General features: G+C 38.0%; 2 protein-coding genes across 2 annotated transcripts; both read right to left on the bottom strand.

Moving 5' to 3' along the window:
- Window positions 1–348: 348 nt before the first annotated feature.
- LOC136066268 (receptor-like protein kinase At3g21340) lies at window positions 349–7265 on the bottom strand. Its single transcript, XM_065770313.1, has 5 exons — window positions 7002–7265; window positions 6796–6922; window positions 6512–6574; window positions 965–1157; window positions 349–760 (listed from the first exon to the last, which is right to left on the bottom strand). Exons 1-5 carry the CDS (start codon window positions 7263–7265, stop codon window positions 349–351), a joined length of 1059 nt encoding a protein of 352 aa, XP_065626385.1.
- Window positions 7266–13456: 6191 nt separating this feature from the next.
- LOC136066267 (receptor-like protein kinase At3g21340) lies at window positions 13457–15107 on the bottom strand. The gene is made up of 5 exons (XM_065770312.1): window positions 14844–15107; window positions 14638–14764; window positions 14354–14416; window positions 14073–14265; window positions 13457–13868 (listed from the first exon to the last, which is right to left on the bottom strand). The coding sequence occupies exons 1-5, from the start codon at window positions 15105–15107 to the stop codon at window positions 13457–13459; spliced, it is 1059 nt and encodes a 352-aa protein (XP_065626384.1).
- Window positions 15108–15452: the final 345 nt, after the last annotated feature.

Below are 15452 nucleotides of genomic sequence, written 5' to 3'. Positions count from 1 at the left end.
ATGAATATCCATTTGGCTCAAACTAGTGGGTTTTGGAAGTGAAAGTCCAAGTCTCCACTCGGAATTTTACTGTTCTAGTCCATTCTCAATCTCATGTTGTATACTTCAATACCCCGATTGTAATTTATACTGTTAAATACTTCATTTATCATTTGGAAAAGTTGAATCGACAAATTTGATACATTCAGTTCAATATTACAAACAAGTAGTCCGTTAAGACCGTCAATATGTACTGGTTTTAATACAAAAATAATGCGAATAATTGAAGTATAATATGCATTGAAATAAGTTAAAAAGCAAAAAAGTTAAGTTATAGTACATGCACCCATTTCAATTGTGGATGACTATTTACCGTGCTACAGGATTGAGTTCAGTATCCAGATTCATATTGTTCATTTCAATTGTATAATTTGATTCACCCTCGTAGCCCTCCTTTTGAGCAAATTCCGTTGTCAGACACTCCTTTAGTTCTGCCACTACTTGACTCATGGTTGGTCTTCTAGTGGAAGTGGAAGACACACAAAGCATTGCTATTTCAACAGCTTTCCAAGCAGAGTTCATGTTGAAAGCACCCTGCAACCTTGGATCAACAATATTTATGATATCCCCTTGAGCAAGCATGAAACTTACCCATTGGCTTATGTGAATATTTTCATCTGCGAATTTTTCTATCACAGGTCGAGATGTGATTATCTTCAAAAGAACAACACCAAAGCTATACACATCACTTTTTTCCGTCAATCTATATGAACTGGAGTACCTGTAAGTCAATGTATATTATAATTTTAATAGTTAAACTTTCATTATAACAATTTCAACTTATTTCAGTTCGTCTTTAATCATTATTAGGTCTTTATCCATTTTCTTTTAAAAAATGGTTGCATCATTGTTGATTATAAATACCACTATTGTTATTTCAAAAACAATGAATTTTGAAGACTATTAAATTGATGTAAAGACTCACTCGGGATCCACATATCCAGGGGTGCCAGCAACATTAAATGTTGACACATGAGTATCGCCATCAGTTGGAAAAATCTTGGATAGTCCAAAATCAGCTAATTTAGCATGTAAATTTTCATTCAACAAGATGTTTGTGGTCTTCACATCTCTGTGAATTATGGGCGGTTTACAACCGTAGTGCAAATACTCCAATCCTAAAGTCAAAACTCCAAATCATTTATGGGAAAGGTTTGTTAGAAATACTGAATCGTAGTATTGTATTTCATAATAAAGAAATATACATGTGATGCCTTTATATAGGAGACATATGTGTGCGGTACAAGTAAGTATATGTGTGCAGTACAAGTACAAGTGCTATACAAGTAAACCATCTGGGCCTAAAGCCCATAACCTAAAATCACGAGTGCATCATTCTAAGTATATGTGTGCAGTACAAGTAAAGTGTAGTACAAGTACAAGTGCTATATAAGTAAACCATCTGGGCCTAAAGCCCATAACCTAAAATACATTAACAGCCCCCCTCAAACTCAAGGTGGATGTGAGACCAGCTTGAGGTTGTCAACCAAATCACGAGTGCGTCCCTTAGGAAGTGCCTTGGTGAAGATATCTGTAAGTTGATCTTTGGAGGAGACGGAGAAAAGCTTGAGAGCACCATGGACAAGATGAGAACGGATAAAATGACAATCAATCTCAATGTGTTTAGTCCGTTCATGAAAGACGTCATTGTGAGCAATATGAATAGCACTCTGGTTGTCACAATAAAGGGGAGTAGCAGAGGATATGGACACCCCCAAATCCTTAAGAAGCCATCGTAGCCAAAGGAGCTCAGATGTGGTGTCAGCAAGAGCACGATATTCTGCTTCAGTACTGGAGCGAGCCACGAAAGTTTGTTTCTTACTTCACCAAGAAATCAAAGAAGAACCAAGGAGAAAGCAATAACCTGTAGTGGACCTGCGATCAGTGGGATCTCCTGCCCAATCAGCATTAGAGAATGCACGAAGTACAAGAGGAGACTGAGCTGAGTAGAAAAGGCCATGGAAGAGAGTGCCCTTCAAATATCGTAGAATGTGCAGAACAGCAGCATAGTGAGTCGATCGTGGAGCAGACAGATACTGGCTCACCTGATGAACAGCATAAGAAATGTCCGGACAAGTAACTGTGAGATAAACTAGGCTGCCAACCAATCGTCTGTAAAGAGAGGGATTAGACAATGGTTTTCCCCCCGAGGGTGTCAGATGCGCATTAAGTTCAACTGGAGTGTCAACAGTCTTGCTGTCAATGAGTCCAGCTTGAGATAAAAGGTCAGATGCATACTTGGCTTGAGTAATATAAAGACCATCTGTGGAGCGAGTGATCTCAAGGCCCAAGAAATAGCTGAGATGTCCAAGGTCTTTCATCTCAAACTGCTGACTAAGAAAATCCTTGAGTTCTTGAATGCCACTGAGGTCATCACCAGTTATGATCATATCATCCACATATAGGAGGAGTAAAATGGTACCTTTATCATTGCGACGAAGAAATAAGGCAGAATCATAAGGACTGGCAGTGTAACCCAAGCGAAAGATGGTGGAGCTGAACTTGGCAAACCAAGCTCGTGGAGCTTGTTTAAGGCCATAAAGTGCACGTTGAAGGCGACAAACCTTGTTTGTTTCAACAGAAAGACCAGGAGGAGGTTGCATATAGACTTCTTCATGCAGATCCCCATTAAGGAAGGCATTTTTAACATCCATCTGAAAAAGGTCCCATTTACTAGCAGCAGCAACAGCTAAGAGGGCACGAACAGAGGAGATACGGGCAACTGGAGCAAAAGTCTCTTCATAATCAATCCCATACTCCTGTGTAAAACCTTTTGCAACAAGACGAGCCTTGTAGCGCTCGATGGACCCATCAGAGCGAGTCTTGATCTTATAGATCCACTTACAACCAACCACAGACTGACTAGGAGGGAGAGTAACCAGATCCCAAGTATGGTTTTTGGTTAATGCATCAATTTCCTCTTTCATTGCAATCTGCCATAAAGGGTCAGTAGAGGCCTCACGATAGGTTTGAGGCTCATGGAGTGTAGCAAGGGCAGTGTAACAATGATAGTCAAGTAAATGTGCAGGAATGGATCTTACCCGGGTTGAGTGGCGAGGTGGAATGTCTTGTGGAGGATCTTCAGGCGGAGCAGGAGCAGGGGACCTGGGCTCAAGGTGGGGTAGCTCGTCATCAACCTGTTCATCTACAACCTGTCTAGGAGAATCATCAAAAATATCTGGAGATGGAATAGAGAAGTCCAAAGGAGGATCAAGAGTATCTGTAGAAGGAACAGGAGACTCATCTGGAAAGATTTCTAAAACAGAAGAGTTAGTAAGGGAAGAACGAAAATGAGAGAGTTCAACAAACAAGCGGTGTTCCCAAAAGACAACATTACGGGAAACACGAAGACGATGAGAGACAGGATCATAGCACCGATACCCTTTTTGAGTTTCACCATAACCAAGGAAACAACAAAGTCTAGATCGAGGCTCAAGTTTGTTGTGCTCATGAGGCTGAAGAAGAACGAAACAAGCAGATCCAAAAGAGCGAAGGTAATGATAGTCAGGGGGTGACCCAAAAAGGCGCTCATACGGAGTCTGATTATGGATGACAGTGCTTGGAGTGCGATTAATGGCATGAACAGCATGAAGAGCAGCTTCACCCCAAAATGGGGCAGGAACTTTGGCAGAAAGAAGAAGAGCACGGACAGTGTCAAGAATATGACGAAGTTTTCTTTCGGCTCGACCATTTTGTTGAGAGGTCCCTGGACAGGTTAGGTGATGTACAGTGCCATAGGAATGTAACAGAGCTTGAAAAGCATATTGAGTATATTCAAGAGCATTATCAGAACGAAAAGTTTTGATATGTTTGGAGAATTGTGTTTCAACCATTTTTGCAAAGTTACTGTATATTGGTAAGATTTCAGAACGAGATTTCATAGGAAAGATCCAACTATAACGAGAATAATCATCAATAAAAACAACAAAATAATGAGATCCACCAATACTAGTGACAGGAGAAGGTCCCCAAACATCAGAATGAATTAACTCAAAAATACTATTAGAGATAGATTCACTATTATTGAAAGGTAAAGCTGGCTGTTTTCCTAATTGGCATGAAGTACAATCAAAATTGTCTTTGGACACAGAACCCAACAGACCCTTTGTAGCTAACTGTTGTACCCGAGTAGATGAGGCATGACCAAGACGAGAATGCCAAAGTGCGAGAGAAGGTAAGGAAGAAACTGCAGCAGCTGCAGCAGCAACAGAGACAGGAGCAACAGGTGGAAGATGAAGATTGTCCACGGGAGACATACGCCCAACCCTAGGACCGGTCCCAAGCTCTTGCCCCGTCCTCGGATCCTGCACAATACACCCAGAATAGTAAAAAATAAGGCAATATCCTAGTTCAGCTAATTGTCCCACAGAGCACAAATTATAGGATAGGTCAGGTACATGGAAAACCCCAGGAACAGAGAGGTTAGAGGTTGAAACAAAACCTAGACTATTCCCATGCATGGTGGAACCATCAGCTATATGAATATTAAGAGGATGTGGTGCAGGGTCAAGTTTGGAGAACAAGGATGAGTGAGGTGTCATGTGATTGCAACAGGCAGAATCAAAAAGCCAAGTTTGAGACTTACCGGGCAGAACTGAGAGAGCAGTGGAAAGAGATGCATTACCAGCCATACGAACAGCCTGAGCTATGATCTCCTGTAGTTAAGTGGGGGAGAGATTGATAGTGGATCCAGAAGACTGGGACTCAGCTGAAATGGAAGGCATCGGCGGAGTAGGCTCAGTATTAGCAACAGCAGCAGTAGATTTGTTGCGACGGTAACAAGTCTCAATGGTGTGGCCAGGGCGCTTGCAATAATTTCAGAACTTCTTATTGGTCTGCTTGCGACGATTGCTAGAGCCAGAAGAATCACCTGATTGCTGAGGTTGCTCAATGAAAGGAGTAGAAGGAGTAATAGCCAAAACATTGAACTTATTCTGGGCTTGAAAGGTTGCAAGCCGAGCTTCTTCTCTAACCAACTCGTTTACAGCAGTGTCAAGAGAGGGAGGAGGACTGCGATTAAGAAGCTGACCTCGGATGGGCTCAAAGTCCTTATGAAGTGACATCAGGAACTCATAGAGACGAAATTCATCTCTAACTGTAGCATATTGTTGAGCATCTTTTGAGCATGCCCAAATCGGATCAGAAAGGTCAATTTGGTCCCAAATGAAGTGAAGCTGATCATAGTAGTCATTGATGGATTGCCCTGGTTCTTGTCGAAGTTGATGCAATTCAACTACCAACTGATATTTCATGGATCCGTGAGTAGTGGAGTACCTTTTGGCCAACATATCCCATGCTGATTTTACATCATCAAAGCTGCCCAACAGATTAGAGATGGAGGGAATGGAAGTGTTTCGAATCCATGTGAGGATCATGTGGTTGTGACTATCCCATTCAATCATGCGACCAAGGAAGGCAGCATCTTCTTCACTTGCTCCCTTGACAGGAATGGTAATTGCACCAGTACAGTAATGCCAGAGCATGCGACCCTTAAGAAAACTGCACATAGCTTGAGACCAAGATAAGTAATTCTTGTTCCCCTCCAATACAGTATTGATGGGGCGAGGAAGAAAAACATCCTTTTTATCCATATAGAAACACAATATGCAAAAACAGACTGTAAAAATGAAATCTACGCGAAAAACTGGGTAAGGAGAACCTGGACTGAAAAAGTCAACCACTGAAAAGTCAACGGTCAACGGCCCGGTCAAAGTCAACGGTCAACGTAGATGACGTCAGCAGGATGACGTGGCGCTGACGTCAGCAGGTGACTGGATGCTGACGTAAGCTAGGGCTGACGTGGCACTGATGACGTCACAGGTGACGTCAGCCTTACCTGAGGACGGCGCGTGCGGCGCGTGTGGCGCGTGTGGCACAGTCGCAGAATCTTCAAGCGGCGCGTGACGGCGCGTGGGCACTCCGATGGCTGCGAGGCTTTCACCAACAGGTAGATCGTTCCAAGACGATCTCAGTGATACCTTCAGAAATATGATCGGAGCAGTATTCGAGGCGGGATGACACGTGCAGTGATATTGTGCGGTGTTGGACTCCTCAACGAGAACGGCTACAGGTCCGGAACCCAAGACAACGTTTGGAAGACGTCAGGGGTTCAACGGCGAGAGGCTGCAGCGACTGTTGTGATAGCGGAAGCGATGTTGAGAGTGGAGTAACACCAATAAAGATAAGATTGCTAAGAAAAGGTCAGAGCAGTGGCTCTGATACCATGTTAGAAATACTGAATCGTAGTATTGTATTTCATAATAAAGAAATATACATGTGATGCCTTTATATAGGAAGCATATGTGTGCGGTACAAGTAAGTATATGTGTGCAGTACAAGTAAAGTGTAGTACAAGTACAAGTGCTATACAAGTAAACCATCTGGGCCTAAAGCCCATAACCTAAAATACATTAACAAGGTTAAAAGAAAAAACATTTTAAAATAGAATGATGCAAACCAACTCATTGCTTACCCTGTGCTACGTCCAGTGCTATTTGAAGTCTCGCTTCCCAACTTAAGATATTTGTATCCTTACCTGCATTCATGATGAAAATTCCTTAACCTTTCTATTTGTGTTCTTCAAATAAGCTTGGTCATGTGGTGATTAAAAGAAGACTAAGTTTAGAAAGAATTTTTTTTTTCTTTTATTTTCTTTTGTTGCTAAAACATAGTATTTTATATTTTTGGAGAATCAAGAAATTGAGCCAAAATGTGGATTCTTTGCTTAGTACAGTAGTACTTCAATTATGACCAAACCTGAAAGATGTGTTTCTAAGTCTCCATTAACCATGTACTCATAGATGAGTCCCATGTATGTTTCTTCGTAGCAATAGCCAACAAGGACAGTCAAGTTTCTATGATGAACTCTCATAAGAAGTTTCATCTGTAATCAAGAAGTAGCTGATATTAATTTTATATGAAAATGTGTCTATGCTCAAGAAATATAAGTTAGACTTGCTTGCCTCTGCTTCAAATTCCTGGTACCCTTGCACTGATGTTGGAGAAAGCATCTTCACCGCTACTTGAGTATGGCCAATGTAGCCATGGTAAACTTTTCCAAATCCACCCTTACCAAGAATTCTCGTAAAGTTGTTGGTAATATTTAGGACATCGGAGTATTTAAATTGTTGTTGAATTGATTCAAATGACTTGGGATTAGCACCTAGAATTCCAACTTCTAAGATCAACATGAACATGATAGGCTTGTATTTGACAAATGAATACATTTCTTATATTTAAAGTTTTCACCTTTAGTCTTGTCTTGTTGCTTTCTCTTTCTAAGCCCCCACAAGATAGCCGCAACAGTCAATGAAAGGATAAACAAACCCCCAACTGATCCCACAATTGGAATGATAATATTGTTCTTCTTTTCGCATGAATCGGATCCACAAAGATTGGAATTTTCACCCAAACTAGCCAACAACAGAATTGATGGCAGCAATTGAACGCAAGGCAAAGAAATATAATTAGAAAACTTTAGTAAAAAACAAGAAGAACTTAATTTTTTCTCATGCCTGAACTTATCTATAGAAATATTATGTTTAGAATTTTTGTCTATGCTGTTGGGGAGACCACAATTTGACTCTCTACAATCACTCTAAAAACAGGCCTACGTAGTGTGATGTCAAAGACCATAAAAGATTTAAGTGTATCTTTTTTATCACCAATTGATTTTAAAGTGAAATGACATAGCTTACGGTCCTACAAATAATATCAGAGTCATGGTTATGGGTTCGAGTCACGGGAATGTTATTGTGAGGGAGGGATTGTTGGGAGACTACAATTTGACTCCCTATAACTATTCTAAAAACAGGCCACATGGTGTGATGTCGAAAGTCATAAAAGATTTGAGTGTGTCTTTCTCATCACTAATTAGTTTTGAGGTGGAATGACATAAATCACGGTCCGACATATACAATAGATTTATGTGATTCTGTAATATGCTTATCTTCATAAGAGCAAGAGACTATTGATATTATCATATAAAAATAATAAAGTTTACACTTTACATCATATTTATACTGTTCATATTTAAAAACTCTAACCCAGTACATTGAAAATGAAAATACCCTTATAATGAGGCAGTGTGGATCTAGAATGATTTGAGGGCAGCGAAATATACAATTTTGCACACACTTATATGCACTCAAACATCTATCTATATATTACTAAAAGCTGAAGCGTGGTGTTTAATGCTGCTGTTCTCACGTTGCGCCACATCAGCTGCCACATCATTTTTTTTTTTTTTTTTTTTTCGAAACTCATTCTCACACCACACTCTGAAACTGTGTGTGTGAATGAGTCTTGAGGGTGCATTTGTAGACAGGGAAAATTTTCGACCTATCACAAGCTGACACGTCACACTACTAAGTCCATAAAATACGGCCAATTACAAAGCGCCGCGTATTGCTGCTAGGTTTTGCTATCATTACTCAGAAACCAACAGAAATTTGCCAAGTGTCATGCAAAAACCAATCACACATCATCGCACGTGTAAGCGATGACATAATCAGCTTCGCACGTGTAAGCGATGACATAATCAGCCTCGCACGTGTAAGCGATGACATAAGCGGACCAATCAAGCGCTGCCACGTGTCACCAATCAAGCTCCGCCACGTGTTACTTACCTACCCCTAAACTCCTATAAATAGAAGCCTTCCTAAGGCATTTGGGGGAGATCTGAGCTGAGGAGATCAGGAGATTTGGAGAGGGCACCAAACCATTTGAAACACTCAGAAATCCAGAAGCTCTGCCGGAACCAAGCTCTAAAGCCTCCAAGAACTTCAAGAACTTCAACTTCGAATACGAAGAACATTCGAAGAGAAATCATCCACCTAGATCCAAAAGTCTGCGGGAATCAAGCCTAAAGTGTCCGAAAACATCAACAAATCACAAATCAGTGAAGCTCTACGGATTCAAGCCTCTAAAGCTCCGAAGAACTTCCACCACAAACCTTCAAATACGAAGAACATTCAAATAGGAATCATCCAAATCATATTCCTAGATCTCAAAGTTCACTGGAATCAACCTCAAAAGCCTCCAGAAACCTTACAAACCACAAATCAATGAAGCTCTACGGATTCAAGCCTCTAAAGCACTGAAGAACTTCCACCACAAATCTTCAAAGACGAAGAATGCACCAAGAACACGAAGAACGTACGAAGAACACGAAGAACAAAGAATTTCTAACAAGCTCATAGCCAGAGATTCATTGTAATTCTGTTTCAAAGGTCTTCAATCCATTCTTCAGCCAAATTGAAGTATATTTGGTGTTTAAATCAAAATCACATTACCACAACTCTAATCAATAAATCTTTCAAGGAGATCGAATCAGAGGATCACACTTTTGTAATCACAAAGAATTGTACCACACATTCATCAATACAAATTCGCATTTGTGCAACTATTTTACTTGTTTGACTCATTTCGAACCGAGAAATTTAGTCGTCCACAATGATAATGATAATGCGTCTGGCTCTAAGACGGATGACGAGATGATGACCTCTCAGTGATACAGCCTTTGTCACTCATGACAAAAAGGGGGAGTAGTTTTGTACATGAGAGTAGTCTTTATATTAGGGAGAGAGCTAGTATAGGATACACCAGATAGGGGGAAAGTAGTTTTGAGTGTTTTGAGGGATGTCGTGAGGTTTTGATGTACTCTTTCTCATTACATATACCATGGTCTTGTGACCACTGTTATTACATACATTGTATTCTTTTTTTGATATTTATGAGATGATGTATGTTTTCTTCACCTTTGTCTCTCATGTGTTGTTTCTTTTCTATTTTTATACACACGTTTCTTCTTGTATACAACTTGTCTATGTTTCAAACTTGATGCCTTGATGAATCTTGTTTAAATGTTTTAGTTAAGACAGGTTGCAAGTCTACCATGCCATGATATCTCTTCTTGCAAAGTTTTTCAAGAGTTCATGTTAGGGTTAGACTTATGTACTTTTGTAAATTATGGGATTGTCGTGTTAGACTTCTCTCATAATTGCTTTTTGTGGTTTTGTCACAAATTACCAAAGGGGAAGATTGTTAGGGTCATATTTTGTTGTAATTGGCTAATCCTTTGACAAAAAGCAATTTACTTGTAATTGGGTAGATCTAAGATGGATTTAGTACTTTAAGAAACATGTTGTTTAAGTCAAGTATTAATGACATGAAGATTGGTCCAAGAAACAAGTAAAGAAAATCTATTCATTAAGTCTCGACAGATAGCTAGACAGATGCCTGCTATCGAGACTGAAGCTCAATAGATAGCTCAACAGTAGCTCGATCTATCGAGAATTACGATTTTAGAATTTCCAGATCTAAAATTCGGCCCAGTCTTGAATATTTGTTTAGGGTTTCTTTTCTCATAGCCTTAGACATATGTAAGGTTTATTTTAAAGGCCGTCATATACAGAGATAGAGATCAAGAGAAATATATTCTCTGTGTGAAGCTACTGCATTTGTACGCCATAGGGTTTTGTAATCGAGTGCTTTTAGATCTTTATTGTTTATGAAGTGAAGAACTTTGTAGCCAACAACATTTATTCAAGTTGATGGATTTAGTCACGTACTTGGAATCCGTGCAAAGGGTTAGTCACAAATTTGAGGTTTGTGCATGAAGTGAAAGAAGACTATTACAAGATCAAGTCCAATTGGGTATTGGAGTGAGGATTTAACTGTAGGTTGGTATTTCAGGATATGTCAAGGGTAGTGGGTAAGATTTCTTATACTGGTAACCACTTTATTGTTAATCAGTGGATTCTTGAGAGTAGTGACCTTAAAATCACCAAGTGGGATATTTTGCCTTGCAAGGTTTTCCCCATTTGTCAACAACTCACCATGTCAAATTTATTTTCCATTGCATTTAGTATTTTTGGTGATTTGTTGGTGCCTTCATGATTTGCATGCAATTGAACCTAATTAATCAACTTGGGTAATCGAATTAATTAATCGGGGTCAAACTATCTTAACCAACAATTTGCTAGTTGTTCTTTGATTTTCTTGACTGGTGTATGCTTATTAGTATTTTTTTTTCTAAGAAAAACAAATGGAAAATGAAAATTATAAAAAAAAAAAAAAAATTTAAGGAATGATTTTAATTATATATATATATATATAATTTGGATGCTAATGTGGATGCTAAGTGGTATTTGTTATTGTTTACATCATTTTATATATATATATATATATATTATTTTAAATGGCCATAGGCACTTGGTGTGCCAGCTGTGCATTCTGTCTGCAACATAGGTAATTTCTGTTAGTAAGATAACAATAAGGACTATAATAAGAACAATTTTTCAATTTAGGGACCATATTCGGGGGAAAAAATGTAGGAACCAAAACAAAAATTACTCCAAGAGGTAGGAACCAAAAATGTATTTACGCCAAAAAGATAATTAAGTCTTTTTTTTTTTTTTTTTTTTTTTTTGTGGAGAAGCAAAAGATAATTAAGTTAAAGGGGAGGTTGTGAGAGTTCTAAATAAATTTAAAAAAAAAAAATCAACCGTGAAGAAGAGAGAGAAGATAAAAAGGTGCATGCTAAATTAATTAGTAAAATATATTGGTCTATAAAGACCTATGGATAGATCCCATTTTCATTATTTAAAAAGAAAAGAATAAAAAAAAAAATGACATATGGAAATTGGGTGTGGGGTCAGAAATTGGTATTGTATTTTCATTTTGTAAGGTTGAATTTATTCAATCATTTTGTTGGTTTTATTTCGTGCCAAATTTGCTTATAATTCAACATTTAGAAACCCTGTATTTAGGTGAGAATCATGTAAGGGTAGTGTGTGACAAAGTGTGAAGAAAAGCTCAAGAATGTGCACTCAAGAAGAGCCTCGCGACTGGATCTCGTGACTGGCAAGTCGCCAGAATGGCACATGTGTGAAGCATGTAGGGGGAGTTGAAGGGTCAAGCTAGCTGTTACACTACAGGACAAAACCTCCAGTCTGGCCAGGTAGTTAGTTCGCGACTCAAACTCGCAACTCGTTCCAGTCACGAGCTTGAGTTGCCAGAATGCCTTGTTTGTTTGTAATTGACTCTTCGAATTCCTCATTCACCCTACTATGAATACCCTTACTCCCACGAAATGTAAAGAGCTTCCAGAGAGAATTTTAAGAGAAAAACCCTAGAGAAAAATAAGATTGAGTCATCCACAATCTTCATTCTTTAATTCTCCAAATTCCTCTACTCTCACCTTTTCCATTGACATATCTTTGAGAAGTATATTAGTCAAATACTTGTCTCACCATACCTATATCTGTGAGAAGATTTTTCGGTGTTGGGGAAGCAGTTCAGAAGGGACCAATTCATTTTGGTTGATGCAATGGGCGATTGTGGGATCCGGTAAACTAAAGAAGACAAAGTTTAGCGTAACCTTGTTGGAGCAAGAAGTTTGGAGGGCTTAGGTGCATTGAGTAGATTAGGCTTGGAGGATCTTTTGCTATTCAAGTATCCTAACTTTATTCTCTAGTGGATTTTTGACCGCTTAGAGGGCGGCGGAGAGGTTTTTCGCCGAGGACTTCCGTTTCATTTTCGATAACACATCGCTGTATTGTCTTTGTATTTGCATCTCTCTTCCCTTATTCTTTACCTTTTAATTATTGATGTGGTTGTGATTAATTTCGATTTAGATTGTTTTACCAATTCTGTTTTAGCTTATTTTCATATTCCTCACTTACATTGTTTAATTATAAGCTTGTGTTGGTAATTTGTGATTTGGGGGTCTAAACGTTCATAGATGTTTTATACACTATTTGAACATTCACATTTGTTCATATTAAGGTTGTGTTTAACATTGGTTTAAAAAACTAGTTTTTTTTTAATATATGGCTTATTTTTGTACTATTCGTAGGTCTCATTCTACTATTTCAGTTACTTTTTAGCTTTATTTGCAGTATTTTCAGCAAAAAGTTTTTAGTTTCAGCTATATAAGCTGTTCTCAAATAAACTCTAAAACAAATATTTTTTTTTTAAAGAAGAATGTTAAAGCAAAACTTTTTTTTTTTTTGAACACATCTTAAAGCAACTTAAGCTGAATCCAAATGTACATCTGTATTGAAATATGAATATCCATTTGGCTCAAACTAGTGGGTTTTGGAAGTGAAAGACCAAGTCTCTACTCGGAATTTTACTGTTCTAGTCCATTCTCGATCTCATGTTGTATACTTCAATACCCCGATTGTAATTTATACTGTTAAATACTTCATTTATCATTTGGAAAAGTTGAATCGACAAATTTGATACATTCAGTTCAATATTACAAACAAGTAGTCCGTTAAGACCGTCAATATGTACTGGTTTTAATACAAAAATAATGCGAATAATTGAAGTATAATATGCATTGAAATAAGTTAAAAAGCAAAAAAGTTAAGTTATCGTACATGCACCCATTTCAATTGTGGATGACTATTTACCGTGCTACAGGATTGAGTTCAGTATCCAGATTCATATTGTTCATTTCAATTGTATAATTTGATTCACCCTCGTAGCCCTCCTTTTGAGCAAATTCCGTTGTCAGACACTCCTTTAGTTCTGCCACTACTTGACTCATGGTTGGTCTTGTAGTGGAAGTGGAAGACACACAAAGCATTGCTATTTCAACAGCTTTCCAAGCAGAGTTCATGTTGAAAGCACCCTGCAACCTTGGATCAACAATATTTATGATATCCCCTTGAGCAAGCATGAAACTTACCCATTGGCTTATGTGAATATTTTCATCTGCGAATTTTTCTATCACAGGTCGAGATGTGATTATCTTCAAAAGAACAACACCAAAGCCATACACATCACTTTTTTCCGTCAATCTATATGAACTGGAGTACCTGTAAGTCAATGTATATTATAATTTTAATAGTTAAATTTTAATTATAACAATTTCAACTTATTTCAGTTCGTCTTTAATCATTATTAGGTCTTTATCCATTTTCTTTTAAAAAATGGTTGCATCATTGTTGATTATAAATACCACTATTGTTATTTCAAAAACAATGAATTTTGAAGACTATTAAATTGATGTAAAGACTCACTCGGGATCCACATATCCAGGGGTGCCAGCAACATTAAATGTTGACACATGAGTATCGCCATCAGTTGGAAAAATCTTGGATAGTCCAAAATCAGCTAATTTAGCATGTAAATTTTCATTCAACAAGATGTTTGTGGTCTTCACATCCCTGTGAATTATGGGCGGTTTACAACCGTAGTGCAAATACTCCAATCCTAAAGTCAAGACTCCAAATCATTTATGGGAAAGGTTAAAAGAAAAAACATTTTAAAATAGAATGATGCAAACCAACTCATTGCTTACCCTGTGCTGCGTCCAGTGCTATTTGAAGTCTCGCTTCCCAACTTAAGATATTTGTATTCTTACCTGCATTCATGATGAAAATTCCTTAACCTTTCTATTTGTGTTCTTCAAATAAGCTTGGTCATGTGGTGATTAAAAGAAGACTAAGTTTAGAAAAAATTTCTTTTTTCTTTTATTTTCTTTTGTTGCTAAAACATAGTATTTTATATTTTTGGAGAATCAAGATATTGAGCCAAAATGTGGATTCTTTGCTTAGTACAGTAGTACTTCAATTATGACCAAACCTGAAAGATGTGTTTCTAAGTCTCCATTAACCATGTACTCATAGATGAGTCCCATGTATGTTTCTTCGTAGCAATAGCCAACAAGGACAGTCAAGTTTCTATGATGAACTCTCATAAGAAGTTTCATCTGTAATCAAGAAGTAGCCGATATTAATTTTATATGAAAATGTGTCTATGCTCAAGAAATATAAGTTAGACTTGCTTGCCTCTGCTTCAAATTCCTGGTACCCTTGCACTGATGTTGGAGAAAGCATCTTCACCGCTACTTGAGTATGGCCAATGTAGCCATGGTAAACTTTTCCAAATCCACCCTTACCAAGAATTCTCGTAAAGTTGTTGGTAATATTTAGGACATCGGAGTATTTAAATTGTTGTTGAATTGATTCAAATGACTTGGGATTAGCACCTAGAATTCCAACTTCTAAGATCAACATGAACATGATAGGCTTGTATTTGACAAATGAATACATTTCTTATATTTAAAGTTTTCACCTTTAGTCTTGTCTTGTTGCTTTCTCTTTCTAAGCCCCCACAAGATAGCCGCAACAGTCAATGAAAGGATAAACAAACCCCCAACTGATCCCACAATTGGAATGATAATATTGTTCTTCTTTTCGCATGAATCGGATCCACAAAGATTGGAATTTTCACCCAAACTAGCCAACAACAGAATTGATGGCAGCAATTGAACGCAAGGCAAAGAAATATAATTAGAAAACTTTAGTAAAAAACAAGAAGAACTTAATTTTTTCTCATGCCTGAACTTATCTATAGAAATATTATGTTTAGAATTTTTGTCTATGCTGTTGGGGAGA

This window comes from Quercus suber, unplaced genomic scaffold, assembly GCF_002906115.3.
Source record: "Quercus suber isolate HL8 unplaced genomic scaffold, Cork oak 2.0 scaffold_29, whole genome shotgun sequence".
NCBI classification, from domain to species: domain Eukaryota; kingdom Viridiplantae; phylum Streptophyta; class Magnoliopsida; order Fagales; family Fagaceae; genus Quercus; species Quercus suber.
Note: the sequence above shows the minus strand (reverse complement) of the source record. Positions and strands in the feature narration are given on the sequence as shown.